Source organism: Dermacentor andersoni, chromosome 8, assembly GCF_023375885.2.
Source record: "Dermacentor andersoni chromosome 8, qqDerAnde1_hic_scaffold, whole genome shotgun sequence".
NCBI classification, from domain to species: Eukaryota; Metazoa; Arthropoda; class Arachnida; order Ixodida; family Ixodidae; genus Dermacentor; species Dermacentor andersoni.
This window is the reverse complement of record NC_092821.1, coordinates 120,169,462-120,190,542: the sequence shown is the minus strand read 5'-3', so window position 1 is coordinate 120,190,542 and position 21,081 is coordinate 120,169,462. Positions and strand designations below refer to the sequence as shown.

The following is a 21,081-nucleotide window of genomic DNA, read 5'->3' as shown; positions in this document are numbered from 1 at the left end:
GGACCCTTCGGAGAGTGCGAGTGATCGTTGAGTAGCCGGTATAATGCGTATAGCTTCCCGAGCGACGTAGCCTGCTCTGCTATACGCAAGTTATCGTGCCTTATGCCCATTTACTACGCCCGCGATAATGGAAATTTATCTCACCTTTGCCCAAATACTATGTTCGATTGGGCTCCGTCGACGTTCCGAGACATTCGAGAAGTATTCGAAAAAATATTCGAACGTACGAAAAAAGTGACCGTTTCAATTCGAAGACCGCGAACCGAACGGGACATTAATCGATCCGTTAGTTGTGAAAGTTTTTCGAAGATTCGCGCACCCCCATACCGCGATCCGCCCGGGGAAATCACCGAGAAGGTAATAATAAAACCTGCTTCGTTTCTCTGCAGCCAGCTGGTAGACACATGTCTATATACGGTTCGGGTCTGCGTACTCCCTAACCGCGGGTGGTGTATACGCGAGACGATGCCCGCTACATGGTCCTTGTACCCTGAATGTCATCGCGTCACATACGCGTAGAAAGACAGAACACACACACACACACACACACAAAAGAAAGCAGAGAGAAGAAAGGAAGAAGGCTGCTCGGATGCTCCGCGGTCTGACACGCAATGCACTGTCACGCACTAATATATCACCGCCCGTGCTGACGGTAGCGCCATCTATAATAGCGTATAGCCCTCTTCTGGGGGATGTAGGAGGTAGCGTAGATGGGGCAAATGGGTGGTGGTGGTGGTGGTGGGGGGAGGGAGGCGGGGCGAGGCGAGGGGGGGAGTGGAAGAATTCGCGCGTTGTCGTCGTACACAGCACAACTTGCACAAGGCGCGATTAACATCGGTTGCGCTCCTCCGACACATTACCGTCCCTACTCACAGGGGGCTCGCATAGAGGGACGTGCTGATTAATGGACGCGCCGGGGGGGGGGGGGGAGGAGGCAGATAAACGACGCGCGCAGAAGCTATAAGAAGAAGATAAGAAAGACCCTTTGAGAGGGAGGGAGGGAGACAACGCGGGTACGTACGCGTGTAGTCGAAGACGGTACAACAACGGCAGTGACTCTAGGCCAGAGATTAGCGCGCTACCGCTTACGAGATATATGTCAGTACACATGGCAACACCGCTGCAGACGCACGCGCGCACGTGTTTGCCGAGTCGGTGGCGTGGATGAGAAAATATGGCGATGTGGGTGAGAGGGGGGGGGGCAAGGTCTTCTATCAGGCTCGCGCCGGAGCCAGCTCGGATGGCTCGTCACAAATGAGTTAATTAGGTCGCCAGGCGGTAATAAGTGCGCCGAGGCCACGCACGGCGCAGCCGGGCCAATTAGAGAGAAGCGGCAGGCCGCGCGGACCCAACCGCCCGCGACGATGGATCGCGTCTCCGAAACTGCGGCTATAGAATAAAAACGGAGACGCCGCCCTCGCCCGATCCCGGCAAACAGCCTTATCTCCCCCAGATCGAAGGATGGATGCGTGGTTATAAATATACACGGAGGAACGATGAGGGAAGATTCTATAGGATCTCGGCGAATAATGCGCTGACCACCGGACGATGAAGTTTCGAAGATGAACGCGGCGGTTATAGAGCTAAGAGGTGGGGTTTGAAACAGAGAGCGGAAGAGGAGAAGGGAAGGCAAGAACGAAAGAGGGGCGGAGCGGCGATAGGTATTGACATAGGCGTCGTTCGAGGCGATTCTCAGTAGCCGTTGTCTGCGCTGGGTAATCAATCTCCGAGTAATTAGCGCCTGAGCGAGCTCGGCGATGGCGGAGAACGCGGGGATCCGCGGTCTTGCACTATCTGCGTCTTTCGCTTCGTCGCTTCGGTCGCGTGTGTACTTAGTACACTAATCGCAGGCCCGCAACGAACGAACAAGAGTATAAAGCGAGCGATAAACGCATAATTACAGGCCACAGGAAACTATGTTAAAGCCGGCAGAGTACAGAATGTCTGAGGGCAGTACAGCAGACGACGTTCTGCCGCAGGCAGGGCGTCGCCTGCCAGAAGGTCGTCTGCAACGTTGGTGCACTAGAGGCCTTCTGCTGCGAAACTCCGGCACGCACTTGAAAGCAACGCATATCGTTTTGTCAAATCACAACAGCGCCAACAGCCGCGGTTTCGTAGGCAAGGAGTTCCAAGTATATGGCTGCGTGTACAGGTACACTCCGTCTCTTGCTTCGCGATCGCATCGGTCCCGTAATACTGAGCACACATTACGTGGACCCGCGACGAACGAACAAGAGCAGGAGCGGGCGACGGAGGCATAATTATAGGTTGCGGGAACGTATACGGTAAAACCAGCAGAGCACGGCGCGTTCGACAGAGCGTCAGGCAACGTTCTGCCGCAGGCAGATCTCGTTTGCTAAAAAAAAAAAAAATGTCGTCTGCAACGCTCGTCCCTGTCTTCTGCTGCGAAACTCTGGCGCGGCCACGTAGTTAAAAGCAACGAATGTCGTTCCGCCATGGTTCCGCCATATCGCAAATGCGCCAATAGCCGCGGTTTCGTAGGCACGCGGTTCCGGCGCAGGTAAACGCAAATGCATAGTATGTGTGCAGAGTACGGTGTGTGTATAGAAGAAGGCAGCGCACGTTAGCGAAAGTGAGGCCGTAATTAGACCGGTCGGCGTAATAACGAACCCGAGATTAGGCTCATCTATTCAGAGGGAATAACAAACAAGATCACGTTGCACTGCGAGCCAGCAGCCGGTGCACCGAATATATATATATATATATATATATATATATATATATATATATATATATATATATATATATACACATACAGCGAGGCACGTGGATGAATGCTCGGTTTATTAAAGCGAGCACGTTAATTAGCCTTCCTTGCACGTTAACGAGAGTGATGATACACACGCAGTCAGGCTGGTCTGGAAAGGCGTAACTAACAAGGTCGCATAGCTGGTGCATAAGCACAAGCAGGCTACTGGGACTCATCGATGCGGCTGATTTCGGCAGTAACTTCGGGATGGGTCACACTTCTCGGAAAGAAATAAAGAAAAGTAAGTACGCGTATAATCTCGGGTTTAGATGAGGTTCCTCCTTTTACATCGACTGCAAAGCATCCTGCAAAGGAGTTAGACACCCCCTTTCGTATATCGTCAGAAGATGGCGCAGTTAAAATCGTGGCCGTTCGGGCGTGTTATGTTCTTTTTTTATTTTGTCCGCAGGCATGGAGGACCAAACTAGAATACGGAATAACAAGGAAGGACGCACGTCTTCATAAAAACAATTTTAGACGTTATGCGGATTGTCTAAAGAGGTCTTATAACTACATTTCCTTCTTAAAGACTTGTTCTTTTGGCCTACGGGCACTGTCTATTGACGAACGTTGCGAGAAATACCTTTCCCGATGGTCTATTTGTGAGCTTGGAAATTAATTCGTAAAATCCTGCGTGCGCGAAACCGAGGGGAAAGAGAGAGAGAGAGAGAGAGAGAGAGAGAGAGAGAGAGAAATACAAGACAGGAAAGGCAGGGAGGTTAACCGACGCACGTTCGGTTTGCTACCCTGCACAAGAGGAAGGGTATATGGGGATGGAGAGAGAGAGAGAGCGCGAGAAGGAAACCGAAAGAAAGCCCAGAAAAGGGAGGGAGGGGGGACAATAGCCCGATTTTCGTTGAAAGCTGGCTTTGAGAGCAGACCCCTTTTGGGCGAGACATATAGGTTTCTTTATCGACGATGATTTGCATTTAGACGCAGCACACAGGCAGCAGCAAAACGCGGTATGAACAACCAAGAATGACAAGCGACACACAGGTTTTTAGACCGCGGCGACCTTTTCAGCCGCCGACTTCTCCAGTGGCGGTTTCGTATAGTTCACGAGCATGTCTGTACAAACTTTACTCGAAGCCATGCACCCCTCTGACGTCCTTCCACCAGCGGAAGGTTTTATTCGGAAATTGACGAGAGAAAAAGGAAATTCGTAAACATAAATTATACTTTACGCAAATATTGACTCAAAAATAAAAAAAAATCGTCAGACGAGCTCCCAACCGAATTCGCAAAAACTTAATAAAAAAATTGGGCGAGAGTTGTCAGGCATTTGGCGGTAAGCTACATATCGCTTGTCTTTGACAATCTTTCTCAGACGCTTTCCTGCCCAATTTATCCTTTCTTTTATTTTTTTTTCTTCTCCATTCCGACAAAAAGTGCCGGCAAGTTATAAGCAGGAACTGAATGGCACATAGCCTGCGAGAATTTCGGTAAGTGAGCGTAAGTGCAACAGAGAATACCATACCGGTATTCTGGTAACTATACTAGTAACTATGCTATACTAGTGACTGCACACACACACTCCTTCGGCAAGGATTCGAACCCGCGACCCAGTCGATCGCGGCCGCAGAGAACGTGCCAAACATCTGCATCCATCTCGCGAGGAGACACGACAGCGCGGGATGCTTTTTTTTATTTTCTAACGCGACTCTCTCTCTGTGCAGCTCAGGGGGGGGGCGAAAGGGGGAGGGGCGAGAAGGGGAGGGGGCGAGAAGGGGAGGGCGAAAATGGGGGGGGTGGAAAGGGGGCGAAAAGGGGAGGCGGGAAGGGGTGGGCGGAAGGGGAGGCGTGCGAAGAGGAGGGGGGAGGGCATTCATTCTGCTTCGCACTGGTGGGCCACCTACCACTCGGATGCAGGTCTAAACGCGCCAACGTTACATCCTCGCGCCCGCGCCAGCGGAATTATTGCGAACGAGACGCGCGCGGTCGGCGTGGCCGGTGAACAGCCGAGGCCTTCCAACGACGGCGGTCCGAATCCATTTGTCGCAATTAGGTCGCGACGCCGGGTGTGCGGTGAACTATACCGCGTTTGTTCGAACGTAGGCCGTGCCTCTCGAGTCTGCTAGGCCGACACCCGAAATTTAGGAAGGGTCAGAAAGGAATAAGAAAGCTTTTTTCTCGAATGTAAGAGCCGAACCAAAAAAAAAGGAAAGAAAGGTGGGGGAAGAGGGAGGCAGAGGCATTCGACTCGACCGCGGAAAAGAACATGCGACATCGCCGAGATGTTGCAGTTTCGGAATGCTCGAGCTGTCGTATCGGACCGAATTGAATTTCACGCCAGAAACGACCCTCCCGTTCGCAATACTCGAACTGAGCCAAGTATAAGCACTGTCGAAAGCACGTCGAAATATTATAGCCCGACGTCTCAACTTGTTCCAATTATCGCGACCTCCATCGCCCACATGATCTCCGTCGTTACGGACATTCCCCTTTCGCTTCTTTTTCAGTCGTTATAAAAAAAAAAGAAGAATCAGCCAAACCTGTTTCTACCCGGTGGTTTCGACGTCTCTGTCGTCGACAGTGTCTGGCGGTCGTGCTCAAACTACGCGATAGAATCTAAGCCGAACCCCAACTTTCGCGCAATTTTCTTTTTCTTTAAGTATTCGTCCTACATTCGAGTAAACGCGGTATACGCACATGAAATCGCCGGGCGATGGGGGGGGGGGGGGGGGGAAGAACCAGAAGAAACGAGCGGTGCCACAAAGGAAGCTATAGCACGACCCTGCGGTGAACAAATAACATTGCACGCTAGCGAACGGCACAGCTAGGGCCAACGTTGGCGGGTCCGTAAGCGTGATTAATGGACCAATCTTTGCACGACGACCTCCCCCTCGCCCCCCCCCCCCCACCTTTCCTTCTTCTGCGCTTACAAACGCGCGGCCTGTTACATCGCGTTACGTCGTCATGGAAACGGACGCACTATACTTGGATGCCGCCAGACGACCGGGTCCACGTGTACGTGCCAAACAGGGTTAGCCCTAAACCCTTTGGAGGAGTACTGACAAAATGTCATATTCACAGCTTTGATATTATAATAGTGATGTGTTTCTTTAGTTATTAGGAATACTACTACCACTACAACTAGTACTAACCACTACTAAACTACTGCTGCTACTACTATTGCTAATACTACTACTAACTTCTGAAAACTGCTACTACTGCTACTACTACTACTACTACTACTAATAATAATAATAATAATAATAATAGTAATAATAATATTTTTCATACCTTGCGCGTTTTCTCTCTTCCTCGAAAAAACAAACAGCGATGTGACCACTTGCTGGAAAGAATCTCATTTCGACGTCGCCCCCGATTGTCTACGGGCTCCCTAGTTGATATCTCGACAATTAGAACAACCAAAAAGGGTTTGTATATTACTTTTAATGAGCGACTTGGCTGTCGGGAACCAAACAAAAAAATTGCCCGCGGTTATCTCAAGGAGACTACGAAACACCGTCCACTCGCTCTTATTCGCGCAGAATAATCCGCCGACATTCTTTTAAAGGTTAGGTCCGAACTTTATTCGCAGTTGGCCTCTAACGGGGCACGCTTCCGTTTAGCACGGTCGCAAACATCTCACGCTATCGCTGCAGCGCATTTTTCAATGTGTTGAGCATGGACCAGCACTACATTAGCCGGCCCCTACAACCCAAGCCTCTTGGAAGCCCCTAATACGATTAAAATAATAATAATAATAATAATAATAATAATAATAATAATAATAATAATAATAATAATAATAATAATAAAAGAAACGGCCAAGTAAACATAGGCACAGCAGCGCCACATATACGTAGCTCCAATAGGTGCTCCTAAACTTTACGGGTCTCTACTAGCAAACCCACATTTTTTTCTTAACGGGAAACCTTGGCACGGGAACAGCTCCGATGCCGCCTATTCAAGTACATCGCAGAAATAGCGGAGATGCTTTTATGAGGTAACATCTGGACCGATTAGAATGAAATCTGTTGCATTTAGGAGAGAACATTAGGTGATAACGACTACAGGAAGGAGAAGTTTGATTTAAGCATTGGATATTTTTAAACGAAAATCTGCCAACATCAGTAAGCTAATAAAGAAACAGAAGCACGAAATATACAAATCCATAACTCTGTATACCCAAAACATATACTGCAGTTCTGAAAACGGCATCTGTTAGCTGTATCTAAAGCGTGAGAAAGAAAATGGTGCACCAGTTTATACCTAACGTGAATTTGGTACTATGTTTACGAGAGTTTCGCAAATGTCCTACTGACCTATTAGTAGCGTATTTTAGATCCATGTATAATACGCGAATTTTATCCAATTTAGATTTACTGTTGGAGGCAGTTTACGGGATTTCGATAGTTTTTTTTCCATTGCCGAGTCACGGTTGTAAACTTGACAGTTTCGTTTTTCCCAATATCTGAAACTTTCGACAATTTTTATTAAACAAATTGCCCGCCTAAATAAAAAAAATTCTCTTGAAACAGTCACTAGATGTTACCTTATTCTTTAAGACGCAACAAACTTCATCAAATTTGGTGCAGTGGTTACCGAGAAAAACGATTTTTCCGTTCCGATATACTTATATATAGGCTTTACCTCAAGAGAGAGAGAGAGAGTGAGAGAGGAAGAGGGAAATGAAAGGAAAGGTAGGGGGGTCAACTAGACGAGCGTGTGGTTTGTTACCCTATACTGGGGGTGAGGAGCTCATGTGTCCAAATGCATGGGAAAGGAGAAACCTTCTCGTTCGGCATTCAAAGCTGTACCGAACTTGACAAGGTTGATTTCACCTAAAATAAAATAAGTTAAAATCTGTACAATGTAGCTAAGATATACTTTTTTTTTCATTTAGGCCATCAATTCTGAAAAAAAGAAGAGAACTTAGTGAAAATCGCAATATTTCGAAAAACTCGTGTACGTTTATGCAGCTCGACTTTCGGCTACATAAAAACGGCATAGATATTTTGTAAACTGCTTTTATAATACTCACACAACTAAAGCGGACACAACTGATGTACTAGACGTCGTTCTGAAACATGCCACAAGTATGTGAGTACCACTTTTGAGAGACCCCAGGAAAGGTTGTAATAAAAACTTCGCGTAAGGTGTAAATTCATATTCTTATCTGTCCGCACCAAATGCTCCAAGAGACGCAGTTTACACAACTGCGATACCTGTTCTTTGTCTTTGTTCTTTCATTAAGTGTATACAGTTGGGGAGATTTGTAGATATTGTGTCTGAATTTTATTTGAAATTTGCCATTATTTCAAACTTTCCTTAAGAAAAGAATAACTTCCACGTTCGGAACCCAAAAATTCTGCTGTCTAGTCTGTACAATTACGTTTTGCATACGTGTAACACATTTCGCTGAAATCGGTTCTGCGCTTTTCAAACGAGAACGTCTTAGCATTTCGCAATGGTTTGGAATAGGGAGAAATGGGAGTGGCCTAGAGCTGAACCGTCCGCTAATTAATGCAAAAGCTCAGCGTCGCACATTCTCGAAGTCATTAGGGATTAAGCGGACGCAAATCGAGCCTAGCAGTGCGAAACTTCCGCATTCACGGATCCCCGAAAAGTAAAAAAATAAAAATAAAACGACCTGAACACGCAGCAGTATACGAGGGTAAATAATTACGAGACGCGGGAACTCCTGATTGCGCACCGCTTGTACGTAGCATACCTCTGTACGTACCACGTTACCTAGTTACCTATCAAGCTGCAGCGAGGCATCGTGAAAAAAAAATTAGGGAATGGGAACGGGCCTCGACTGCGGGATGGCTAAATATAGCCAGTTTTTTCCCCATCGTAGGGAACTAGCCCGCCAACTATAGTCCGCCAAACGCGTCGTAGCCTTTCTGAAAGTTGCCTACAAATGCAGAAGCCAAAATACCAATGACTTCCGTGCCTACGATTCTTTCGTAAAATTCTTTCAGACGAAAGAAAAAAAAAAGTCTTCAAGAAGGTCCCCAAGAGCAGTCTACTGTCAGTCCAACATCAAATGGCAAGCGTACCATTACTGAACGAGGAGAAAGGAAACCGAGGGGCCCGATTTTTAATAATCATATCATCTGTAGCCAATAAACAGACACCAAGGAAAACATAGGGGAAATTACTTGTACTTACGAATTGAATTAGAGATATTATAGGTTAATGGAAATGAAAGTAGATCACAAAGCAACTTGCCGCAGGTTGATTACGAACCCACGTCTACGAATTGCTATTATTAGCACAAAGTAATACATTATAATGTAATCGGCTATCTAGCGTTTGCAAAAAAAAAAAATTGTGCATGCTATTGAGTTGAATCCATACAGAATGTATCGGTGCAGAAGGATAGAAAGTTGGGCGAGTTGGTACGGTAACATAATCTTGGATTGTAGCGCGAAGTTACACACACAGACTAGAATAACACTCGTCCTGTCTTCTTCTTGCCTGTGTGTGCGCGTCACTTTGCGCTACAGTCCAAGAATCTATCGGTGGCAAAGTCAATTAAAGGCAAAACATTTACCACGCTGCTTGTCTGTAAAGGAATAAATTAATTTCTAGGTACAAGGGCAATGTCGACAATGGCATAAACCATTAACCGGCGAGGCAGCTGAAGCGCGAGACCAATAGCGAGTGACCGGCCAGCCATCGGCACATTCCTCACGAAAATCGTTACACATAAGCTGCGTTTCCGTTGAAATTACGTTGCTTGCAATGGAAAGTTTGTTGAGATGTTATTGAATATCTATTGTGCATTATTTCTGTAAAAAAATTTTATCCAGATCATATACAGATCCGGCACCCTGACTACAGGGATGAGGGATGCGCCTTCATATTTCTTGGCGAAAATCTTGCCATTTCATGTCCAGACGAACTTGAAGCTGCAGTCTGCGTTATTGTTACACAGGCAGAAGACACTTATTTCTTTAAAAAGCGCAATCATATAAGATCTCTAATTTTCGTACTGACAGCTGCTTACGTGGAAAGACACCTATCCATTACAAACGTATAAAAAATATGTATATCGTATTTGTGAAGATTTTTTTGTTGCTTTAAAGGGTGAAGACGCGCATGCTATTACAGATACATTGATGCAAAATTATGCTGTCTTTCTGATTACGTTTCGTGGCCTTCAACAGATAATACAAACGTAATTACGGAGAGTCCGTCGACTTTTTTATTTTTGCGCATATATTACGCATTCGATTTGAGACGCGATCGAATATCGAGCACTAAATTTACGAGGGAGAACTTTCCAAGGCACCACCGACTCCCCACTTCGTCGAGAAACTGTTCGCGATCTTCGCTCGACCGCGAACCAAACAGGAAACCACCGCCGCAACAACGTTACAAAAAACCCCAGCTTACCCAAACCCCGATCCCTTGCGAATGTCACGCGTGACGTTCCATTATACATTTCAACAGATATTCCACTGAATACAACAACAACAACAATGCTTCCTTAAACACGTCCTCCCTCCCCAACGTCTCATCATCGTCGTCGTCGTCATCATCATCATACTGTTTTATGTCCACTGCATACTGAATACAACAACAACAACAATGCTTTCTTAAACACGTCCTGCCTCCCCAATGCATCATCATCATCATCATCATCATCATCATCAGCCAGATTTATGTCCACTGAAGGACGAAGGCCTCTCTCCCTGCGATCTCCAATTACCCCTGTCCTCCCCAATGCCTACATCTTCCAACGTCTACATCTTACAAATGAGATCCCTCCGCAAGAACTCTCCTTAAAAGTGTAGGCGCCAGCCTATAGCGCACTTACCACGCCGATTTTTTTTTTAATCTTATTTTTTTTCCCGACGTAAATGCGATTCGGACCAGCCGCCGACCGCGAACAAAGGGGATGGGGGGAGATCAAGTGGGGGGTAGGGGATGGGGGGCTCGCTGGAATGGCGGCTTCGCAGCCGGGGCGGGCCGGACGGCCCAGCGGCTGCTGACAATGGAACCAACCGCGCGCGCGCGGCCTTGCTCGCTCTAAACAGCACCGTGCTCTCCATATAGCCATGGAGGCCGCGTGCAGACCGGCGCAATTCGTAGGCGCCAGGTGGCGCCTCTGGGGGGCGCCCTCTGACCTCCGCTTGTCCATCGATTAGAGTCAGGTGCGCGCGCGGTTGTGTTTACCGTTAGCAGACCAGCCACGTTAGCAGCCCGCCCGCCCGCCCGCTGTTGTCGAGGGGTTGCAAACAGAGAACGCTTAGCGATACCTGTTCTTTTTTTTTTGTCTGCGTCTTATTTTCTTCTCTCGAATCGGTGCGGAAGCCGTGGCGAAAGCTCGCGCAGATGGGGTCGAAGCGGAGACGGAAGCGAACCGCGTGCAAAAAACGGAAGAGCCCAGAACAGCTCCGTGGTACGTCCCCCCGGCCATTACTGAAACAGCTGCACCGACCAAGGCAAACCTCCCCCCCCCCCCCCCCCCGCTCTTTTTATTCTTTAGATGCCAGCAAAGAATGAAACAGTGAAAGGAATAAGAACAGGAAGAAGAAGAAGAAAACAATTAACAGAGCGAGATGAGAAAAGTGAAAGATAACTAAAGCTTTCTAAACGACGCAGCCATCTATTAGCTTCATCGGCGCTACTAAAGGGGGAGCTGCAGCCCTCTTCGTCACGGGCCAACTGAGACGCGTGGCGAAGCCTGCTTACAGAATTTCTGTGTCCGGGAAAAAAAAAACAACGAAGCTGGATTCGAGAGTGTTAATCCGCTTATGTAAAGATGTAACGTTAACTCTGTAATACCAAACGCATGATGTATATAACCCTATACGCCGAACATGATGCCTCGAAACGATGTAAGTGGGCGAAACGTAAAGCAAAACACATAGTTGCGTTTTTGATATGCTGGAATGAAGTTCAGTTTTAGGTAGTACGACAAAGCAATTACTAAATAATTAATTACATTACCATATAAGAACCAGCTAAATTAACACGTCTAATTATGTCTTTTTTTTGTACAAGCGTACTCTCCATGGCCAAAAATAAAGGTGGGCATAAGTTATAATTTTCCTCGATGAGCAGCTGCGTTCAGACATTACAGGTTCAAAAAGCTCGTGGTTTCCCACGCCTTTACGGGAGTAGGAATTCGACCGTTTTAGTGCGGCTGAGTTTCCGTACGAGCCCGAGTGGCAATGCCCTAATGCCTTGCGCCTGCTCCATTCCACAGGACGGATACAGATTTACCACGCGACAAGACGACGCGGCTAAAAACGCCTCATTATAATGCCTTTACCATGCACCATCTCTAATGAACTTTATTTGGAGGAGTTTGATAGGAGGCATCGATAATCCGAGAAAGATCGTGACGCGCCAAACGCAGAGAGATCGAAATTAGGTTTCCAAGAAACGTTCTAAACAGTATGTGTATATGGTTATGCAGTATAAGTGCATATGGTTATACAGTATAAGCGTATATGGTTATACAGCATAACTGTATATGGTTATACAGCGTAAGTGTATATGGTTATATAGCATAAGTGTATATGGTTATATAGCATAAGTGTATGTGGTTGCACAGCATAAGTGTATGTGGTTGCACAGCATAAGTGTATGTGGTTACACAGCATAAGTGTATGTGGTTACACAGCATAAGTGTATGTGGTTACACAGCATAAGTGTATGTGGTTATACAGTATAAGTGTATATGGCTGCACAGCATAAGTGTATATGGTTACACAGCATAAGTGTATATGGTTACACACTATACATGCATATGGTTACACACTATAAATGCATATGATTATACAGCATAAGTGTGTATGGTTATACAGCATATGTGTATGTGGTTATACAGCATAAGTGTATGTGGTTATACATTATAAGTGTATGTGGTTATACACTATAAATGCATACGGTTATACAGCATAAGTACATGGGTTATACAGCATATGTGTATGTGGTTATACAGCATAAGTGTATGTGGTTATACAGCATAAGTGTATGTGGTTATACAGTATAAGTGTATGATACACGGTTTCGGGACTGTAGCGCGAACTGAGCAGTAGGGCCCGATGAGCATTCTCAGGATCGAAATTCAATGGTGCCGTGGCCGAAGAGCACAACGATTCAAGTGCATGCCAGCGGTCGCGTAAGTTCAGTAATAAAAAATGTCGCTTACAGCTCAAAACCCCGTGCACTGTGCAAGAGATGCTTCCCTTCACTTTTTGTGGATCGAAGGCCCACTGTCCGCATTCATAGATTTAATCGCGGAACTCATAAGCAGTCTATATTGATGCTTTCACAGACAGCTAGCATTTGGACGTTACGTGTTTTTTATCAACAACAGTCCATGGACTATTGAGAGAGTCCGCCTAGAGGTACATAGACCAGAACAGACCAACGAAAACTGACGCGCGAGAGACTGCTCTATGTGGAAAAACGGTCTATAGTCTGTATAGATGAAGCGACATGTCCGGACGAGCAAGAAAACACCGATCTATTTAAAGTTCAATCGCTATTATTAGACTGTCGAAGTTCATTGTTCCAAAGTACATCGTTAAAAAACGCACTTTCTATCGCAGGAACGTCTATATGAATGAAAGATGGTCCAACTGACGACCCATCCAGATTGCGCAATTTTTTGACTAATTAGGGTAATCGTTAAACTCGCACAAGGAAGGTGACGACAGCTGCACATCATCTGGGTCGACAGCGCTGACTTCGGTCTCAACACCCCTAGTAAAATAAATAAATAGATAAAGAAAGAAAGAAAGAAAGAAAGAAAGAAAGGAAATGGAGCACGGGGCGACGCTGCCTTCTAAGCGTTAGCACCACGTGGACAATGCGGCCATTACAGGCATAGCGGAAAGCGATCGGAACGCACCATTGTACACCGCGGAATAAGGTCAGGGGGCGAACCGATACGCTACAATGTTTTTTTATACACTACATCATTGCGCTTTCTATCTATCTTTCCAGCGTTCGTGTCTCCTGTCTTACCGTTAGCGAGAAACTTTCCTTCCAGCGCGAAACAATGCGCCCTGGAAAAGCGCCGAGAGAAGAAGAAAAAAAAAAACAGAATCTGTCGTCGACAAAGCGATCGAGCCATATGCGGGAAGTACAAAAGAAGAAGTAGAAGAAGAAGAAGGCAAAAAGAAAGAGAGAAAGAGAGAGAGAGAGAACACGTGACAGGGATGTCCGTCTTGAGACGACGAAAATAAAGCGACATCGCGAAGCCCGCGTCTACAGAGGCCCAGTGCGCAAGTCTTACATGACGTGCTCCCGCGCGCCCCCTCGAGACAGCGGCGGCGGCGGCGGCAGCACAATAATAATGTCGCTGCCGGAGATACGCCCCGAACAATGGCGACGCGAAGTGTGCGACCAACTCGGAGACGAAGAATGCCTGTCACTTCCAGCGGGCTCCCGCTTGCTATACGCGGTTGACACGCCGCATTCCACGCACGTGTGTGCACGTTCGCATCGTTATATAGGATATTTCTACCGAAAATGAGAAAAAAACAAAAAGAAACGTTTTTTTTTTTTTGCGTCGTTATATAGTTGGGGGTCACTGGGGGAGAACTTTCTGGTTGCGGTAGCGACGGCATGGAAAGGCTGCTCGCACGAAATTTATACGCTAAACTCGATGTGTACGTACAATAGGGATACCCACAGTCGCGTATGTCTACGCGCTACAATAAACTAAAAAAAAAATATGAGAGAGAGCAAGCAGACGAGTAGTCTCTGGTGGAATAAAAACTGCTACACGCAGTTCCACACAGAAATCTCAATGAAACCTCGGACTCCGGCTACCGCTTCGTTCGTGTAATCGGTGCGAATCTACAGCCGCCCGAAACTCGAAGTATGCAGACGTATAGAATTCAACCGCCCGCGCGATTGAAAACGCCCTGTAAACAATTTCAGTTGCGAGACAACTCCGAAACCTTTAAAATCCAAGTCATCCCGGACGAACGCGTTCAGCCTACGCTTTCTAGCTCGCCGGATGCCACTTTTTTTTTTTTAGCTTCTTCGAGTTCGATGCAGAAGAGCATATCTCTACTCTCGGGCTGCTCCTATAGCCCGCCAACTCAGATACGTCGTGCCGAATCAAGGACCCTCCTTCGGATACCGTACTGCGTAGTCTGTCAAAGCGCGCCTATTATAATGATGATAAGTGGTGACGGCCATATCTTTTTTTTTTCAATTCAACTTATTCAACATCATTACATGATGTCAGCAGCGCAGACATAAAAAAAAAGGAAATGCAAATCTGACAAATGACTCGCAGATGTCTGCGCCTCTGGTGGCACACAGTAGAGCATGGCACAACGCTGAAGTGCATGAAAATTTTGAAACCTGTATTGACGTTAAGCACAAGGCAAGCAAATTGTAACTATCGGTACAAATGGACCGATATTAAAAAAAAGGAAGAAACAAACGATGCAAAAAGAAAAATGAAGTAAAGACTTCATTGCCCTAATCGTGACACATCACATATCGATGAAAAGCCGTGGGATCCCTATCAACGAATGTCGTACCCATGGAACGTGACTGCAGAAACTGTTATAGGAAGAAGGTGCGTCTTTTTGCGGACGGCAACATTATAACAACTTGGAATAATCCGAGTGCGTTCGCATCAAAATCATAAGCTGTGCGTAAATCGGAGCCGTAGCTTTGAATCGAGGTGGCGATGTGTATAGGCTGCTTGATGTTCATCATCATCATCATCACCACCATCATCATCATCACCATCATCATCAGCCTGGCTACGCCCACTGTAGGGCAAAGGCCTCTCCCATGCTTCTCCAACTACCCCGGTCATGTACTAATCGCGGCCAAGTTGTCCCTGCAAACTTCCTAATCCCATCCGCCCACATAACTTTCTGCCGCCCCCTGCTACGCTTCCCTTCCTTGGAATCCAGTCCGTAACCCTTAATGACCGTCGGTTATATTCCCTACTCATTACATGACCTGCCCATGCCCATTTCTTTTTCTTGATTTCAACTAAGATGTCATTAACTCGCGTTTGTTCCCTCACCCAATCTGCCCTTTTCTTATCCCTTAACGTTACACCCATCATTCTTCTTTCCATAGCTCGTTGCGTCGTCCTCAATTTCAGCAGAACCCTTTTCGTAAGCCTCCAGGTTTCTGCCCCGTAGGTGAGTACTGGTGAGACACAGCTGTTCTTAACTTTTCTCTTGAGGGATAATGGCAACCTGCCGTTCATGATCTGAGGATGCCTGCCAAATGCACCCCGGCCCAATCTTATTCTTCTTATTATTTCAGTGTCATGATCCGGATCCGCGGTCACCATCTGCCTGCCCTAAGTGGATGTATTCCCTTACTACTTCCAGTGCCTCGCTACCTATCGTAACCTGCTGTTCTCTTCCCCGAGACTGTTAAACATTACTTTAGTTTACTGCAGATTAATTTTTATACACACCCTTCTGCTTTGCCTCTCCAGGTCAGTGAGCATGCATTGCAATTGGTCCCCTGAGTTACTAAGCAAGGCAATATCATTAGCGAATCGCAAGTTACTAAGGTATTCTCGATAAGCTCTTATCCCCAATTCTTCCCAATCCAGGTCTCTGAATACCTCCTGTAAACACACTTTGAATAGCATTGGAGAGATAGCATCTCCCTGCCTGACGCCTTTCTTTATTGGGATTTTGTTGCTTTCTTTATGGAGGACTACGGTGGCTGTGGAGCCGCTATAGATATCTTTCAGGATTTTTACATACGGCTCGCCTACACCCTGATTCCGTAATACCTCCATGACTGCTGAGGTTTTGACTGAATCAAACGCTTTCTCGTAATCTATGAAAGCTATATATAAGGATTGGCTATATTCCGCACATTTCTCCATCACCTGATTGATAGTGTGAATATGGTCTATTGTTGAGTAGCCTTAACGCAATCCTGCCTGGTCCTTCGGTTGACAGAAGTATAAGGTGTTCCCGATTCTATTTGCGATTAGCTTAGTAAATACTTTGTGGGCAACGGACAGTAAGCTGATCAGTCTATAGTTTTTCAAGTCTTTGGCATCCCCTTTCTTATGGATGAAGATTATGTTGGTGTTCTTCCAAGATTCCGGTACGCTTGAGGTCATGAGGCATTGCGTATACAGGGTCGCCAGCTTTTCTAGAACAAACTGCCCACCATCCTTCAACAAATCTGCTCTTACCTGATCCTCCCCATCTGCCTTCCCCTTTTGCATAGCTCCCAAGGCTTTCTCTACTTCTTCCGGCGTTACTTGTAGGATGTCAAATTCCTCTAGGCAATTCCGTCTTCCATTATATTCGTGGGTGCCGCTGGTACTGTATAAATCTCTATAGAACTCCTCAGCTACTTCTGACTATCTGATCTATACCTACCCTATCTATACTTATATCTATACCTATCTATAACTATCTGATCCATATTAGTAATGATATTGCCGGCTTTGTCTCTTAACACTTGATGTTACCTGCGTGCGAGATGTAGCACGCTGCCTACGTCTGCTTTACCTCGCAAGGTTACCCATTCCTGTGACTATACCGAACGCGTCTCTTTTTCTGCTTTCTTTATTTTTCTCCACCAATACCAGTTGCCGCTTTAGACCAATAAATGATGACAAATTGTTACTCCAAATTTGGTTTAGTGTTAAATGTTGATCTGCACGTAATACTGCACTTTTTTGGCATACGCAGAACGCCCACGACTGTGGCAATAGCAGGGCGCTCGAAGACGCACTGCGAAGCGACAAACCCTGTGCTACGTGCCCCACAATGCACACGGCACCAACCACTGGCTACAAACAACCGCAGCTTCACCATTACGGACTCCGTATCTGCCGTTAGGATCCCCGTTGGAAGGGTTTCAGCGGCGCTCACGCGCGTGGGGGGGGGGGAGCAACGCGCGTAGTCCTCAGTGGTACCTAGGTAAACGCCCGTTATAGAAGCAAGGAGTCCCCAGCTAGAATTACCCGCAGATCTAAAAAAAAAGAAAAAGAGACGTATCCAGCCAAAGTTCCCCAGATGTCTCTCTCTTGCAACTCACGCATGCGCACGACGCACGGGCAAAAATACACGAGAAAGAAAAGCTCTCGTGGCTCGTAGCGGAACGCTGTCGGCTACTGTTGACGTCTATATGTAATGGCCTCTCGTCACGGGCACCGTTGCACTATAGTGTACTAGAGCACTAACTCGTCTAGAGTGTACTACAGAGCACACTAGAGCACTAACTCGTCTAGAGGATACTATAGAGCACACTAGAGCACTAACTCGTCTAGAGTGTACTATAGAGCACACTAGAGTACTAACTCGTCTAGAGTGTACTAGAGCACACTAGAGCACTAACTCGTCTAGAGCGTACTATAGAACACACTAGAGCACTAACTCGTCTAGAGTGTACTATAGAGCACACTAGACCACTAACTCGTCTAGTGTACTATAGAGCATACTAGAGTGTACTATAGAGCACACTAGAGTACTAACTCGTCTAGAGTATACTATAGAGCACACTAGAGCACTAACTCGTCTAGAGTGTACTATAGAGCACACTAGAGCAAACTCGTCTAGAGTGTACTATAGATCACACTAGAGCAATAACTCGTCTAGGGTGTACTATAGAGCATACTAGAGCACTAACTCGTCTAGAGTGTACTATAGAGCACACTAGAGCAAACTCGTCTAGAGTGTACTATAGAGCACACTAGAGCACTAACTCGTCTAGAGTGTACTATAGAACATATTAGAGCACTAACTCGTCTGTAGTGTACTATAGAGCATACTAGAGCACTATACTCACCGACGTGCACGATGGGCAGTGTCGCCATCTCGTGGAGTATGCGCTCGACCAGTTCCGAGTTCTCCGGGTAGAGCCACTCGCGCGCGATGCCCGTCTGGAACTGCTCCCAGCTGGTCATGTTGTGGCTGGCGAAGAGAACACAGGGCGGGCCGTTGTTAGTTCACACTGGGCGTCGAAGAGCCGTTTCATTTTTTTTTCGAAAGCACGGAGATACACACATGAACGCTGGCGCCGTGAACCATCCAGAAAGAAAAAAAAACGAATACTAACCTATAGTCGACTTTGTTTTGCATTGTACTCCCTTGACTTTTTATTCATTTTTTCCAGTGTTTACCACTGTTCGTTTTTTTTTCAATGTACAAACTTTTTTGTTTCCCCTGCTATGTAGTTTCCTTCTTTGCCTTATATATTTGTCATTTTTCTGTGCCCCCCCCCCCCCGCCCTACCCTATGCTTCTCCGAGTCTGTAGGGTTAACTGAATAAATAATAAAAAGATGCTAAATCAGGTATACCACGAATGGCGCAGTTGTCTGCGTCATGTAAATCGGAAATATGAGCTCGTCTTCACACTTGGTAAGGCGGGTGAAATATTTGGGCGAGTTTGTGAGAGATTTCGAAATGGTCCGTCCTAGCTTTAAGGCAAGGAAAGGAGGAAACGACGCAAAACACACGAATCGCTTAAGGCATCCTGCGCGGGGCGTTTCAGCAACTAACCCATGGCGTCAGTACGACGTCTCAGATTTCCCGGCCCATTTTTGCGTAGCTCGAGCGGCTTTGTTGCGTAGGCAAAGTTCCACCCAAAGGTTGCCAAGCTTAGTTATATAATCACTACTTATATCTAACTGCAACTTGGTCCTTCTCTAATGAACAAACATTGGACCGGTGTTTAGCAGACACTGTTAAAGTAAACGTGACGTGGCGGGAAACTGGTGATAGAGTGTAAAGGTGGGCGTCAGCACCCACCTCTATAGCATTCGCGTCTTTTCTCCAAGGTCAACTAAGCCAACTTAAACTGAACTAAAGTAGGTGGGCCTATGAGCTATTCCGGACCCTACTAACAGCAAGCTTAACATCTATCACTAAACTAGCTCGTCCTATCAGCTATTACGGACGCTCATCCAACAGCAAGCTTAACATCTGTCACTAAACTAGGTCCTCCTATCAGCCATTCCGGACCCTAATCTAGCAGTAACCTAAAACATCTATCATTAAACTAGTTTGGCCTATCAGCTATTCCGGACACTAACACTTAACATCTATCACCAAACTAGTTCGGCCTATCTGCTATTCCGGACGCTAATCTAACAGTAAGCTTAACATCTATCACTAAACAAGATCCTTCTATCAGCCATTCCGGACCCTAATCTAGCAGTAACCTATAACACCTATCATTAAACTAGTTAGGCCTATCAGCTATTCCGGACGCTAACAGTTAACATCTATCACAAGACTAGGTCGGCCTATCAGCTATTCCGGACCCTAATCTAACAGTAAGCTTAACATATATCACTAAACAAGGTCCTCCTATCAGCCATTCCGGACCGTAATCTAACACTAAGCTTAACATCTGTAACTAAACTAGGTTGTACTATTTAGCCGCGCCCAAGTCTAACGTTGGCCCCCATCATTCACCTGGTCTCGATCTGAAGGATGTGCCCCAGCGTGGGGTTGTAGCGTCGGGGCCTGACGACCGCCCGGCGCGTTTCGGCCGGGGGCCAGGCGATGTGCACCAGGTCCTCGAAGGGGTCGTGCGGCGGCTTCTGCTGCGGTTCGCCGTCGACGACCTCCTTCTCCGCGCTGCCAGCGGCTGCGTTGCCGGGCCGTCTCTTGTTGCCGCCCGCCAGCGCGTTGCCTCCCGCGGCGTCATTCTTCTTCGAACCCTTGGCCGCCGCAACCGAGGGTTTGACGCGACTGCGCACCGGCGGAGGAGGTGGCGAAGACGCCAGCGAACCCGGGCCGGGATCCGCTTGGCCTCCGGCTCCAGCGGCTTCGCTGCCCGTTCTCTTGGAACCTCCTTCGACCGAGGCCTTGGTCAAGAGTCTCTTGCCGAGGACTCCCGACGGATCGGGCCCGGCCTGCGAAAGACGACGCCCGTTGTTAGTCATCAAGACGGCAAGTTGGGCCAGTTGGTTGGAATTCACAGTAAGGCTCGTTACAGCGCAACACAAGACGAGGACAAAAGAACGTATAAAGGGCCGTGTCACCGTTTTGTACCTTCTTTTGCCCTCGCCATGTGTTGCGCTGTAACGAACGTTGTTAGTCTCCGGCAGCATGTGTAACCGTTGAGGTGGAAGACAACAAACAGGTTTAGCACGCGCCACTATCATTAGAGATGAAAAAAATAATTAATAAATAAAACGCTGGAGTTTTCCGCCACTTTCTTGTCTACGATTCTCCATGTCCGGTTGTTCAATACTTGGGGGCCCAGCACCAGGGAACGTACCTGGGTCTTGATTAGGACTACATGATGTCTAGGCTAGCCTAGCGATCAGGTGTCTTCTTCGTCATGTCACACCTTACTTACAAGAATGTGAGTGCTGAGGCGAACTAAACACTATAAAGAAAACTCAAGCAACCAGCCT

At 46.8% G+C, this 21,081-nt stretch overlaps 1 protein-coding gene across 1 annotated transcript in view; it reads right to left on the bottom strand.

Annotated features, from left to right (window-relative positions):
• The window catches only part of LOC126529431 (extracellular serine/threonine protein CG31145-like), a 65,258-nt gene extending 44,633 nt beyond the window's left edge, over positions 1–20,625 (bottom strand). The window contains exons 1-2 of the mRNA XM_055069840.2: positions 20,132–20,625; positions 18,500–18,624 (exon numbers count right to left, since the gene is read on the bottom strand). Coding sequence (XP_054925815.2) covers positions 18,500–18,624; positions 20,132–20,604 — 598 coding nt within the window. The 5' untranslated portion in view covers positions 20,605–20,625. The remainder of the gene's footprint in view (positions 1–18,499; positions 18,625–20,131) is intronic.
• Positions 20,626–21,081: the final 456 nt, after the last annotated feature.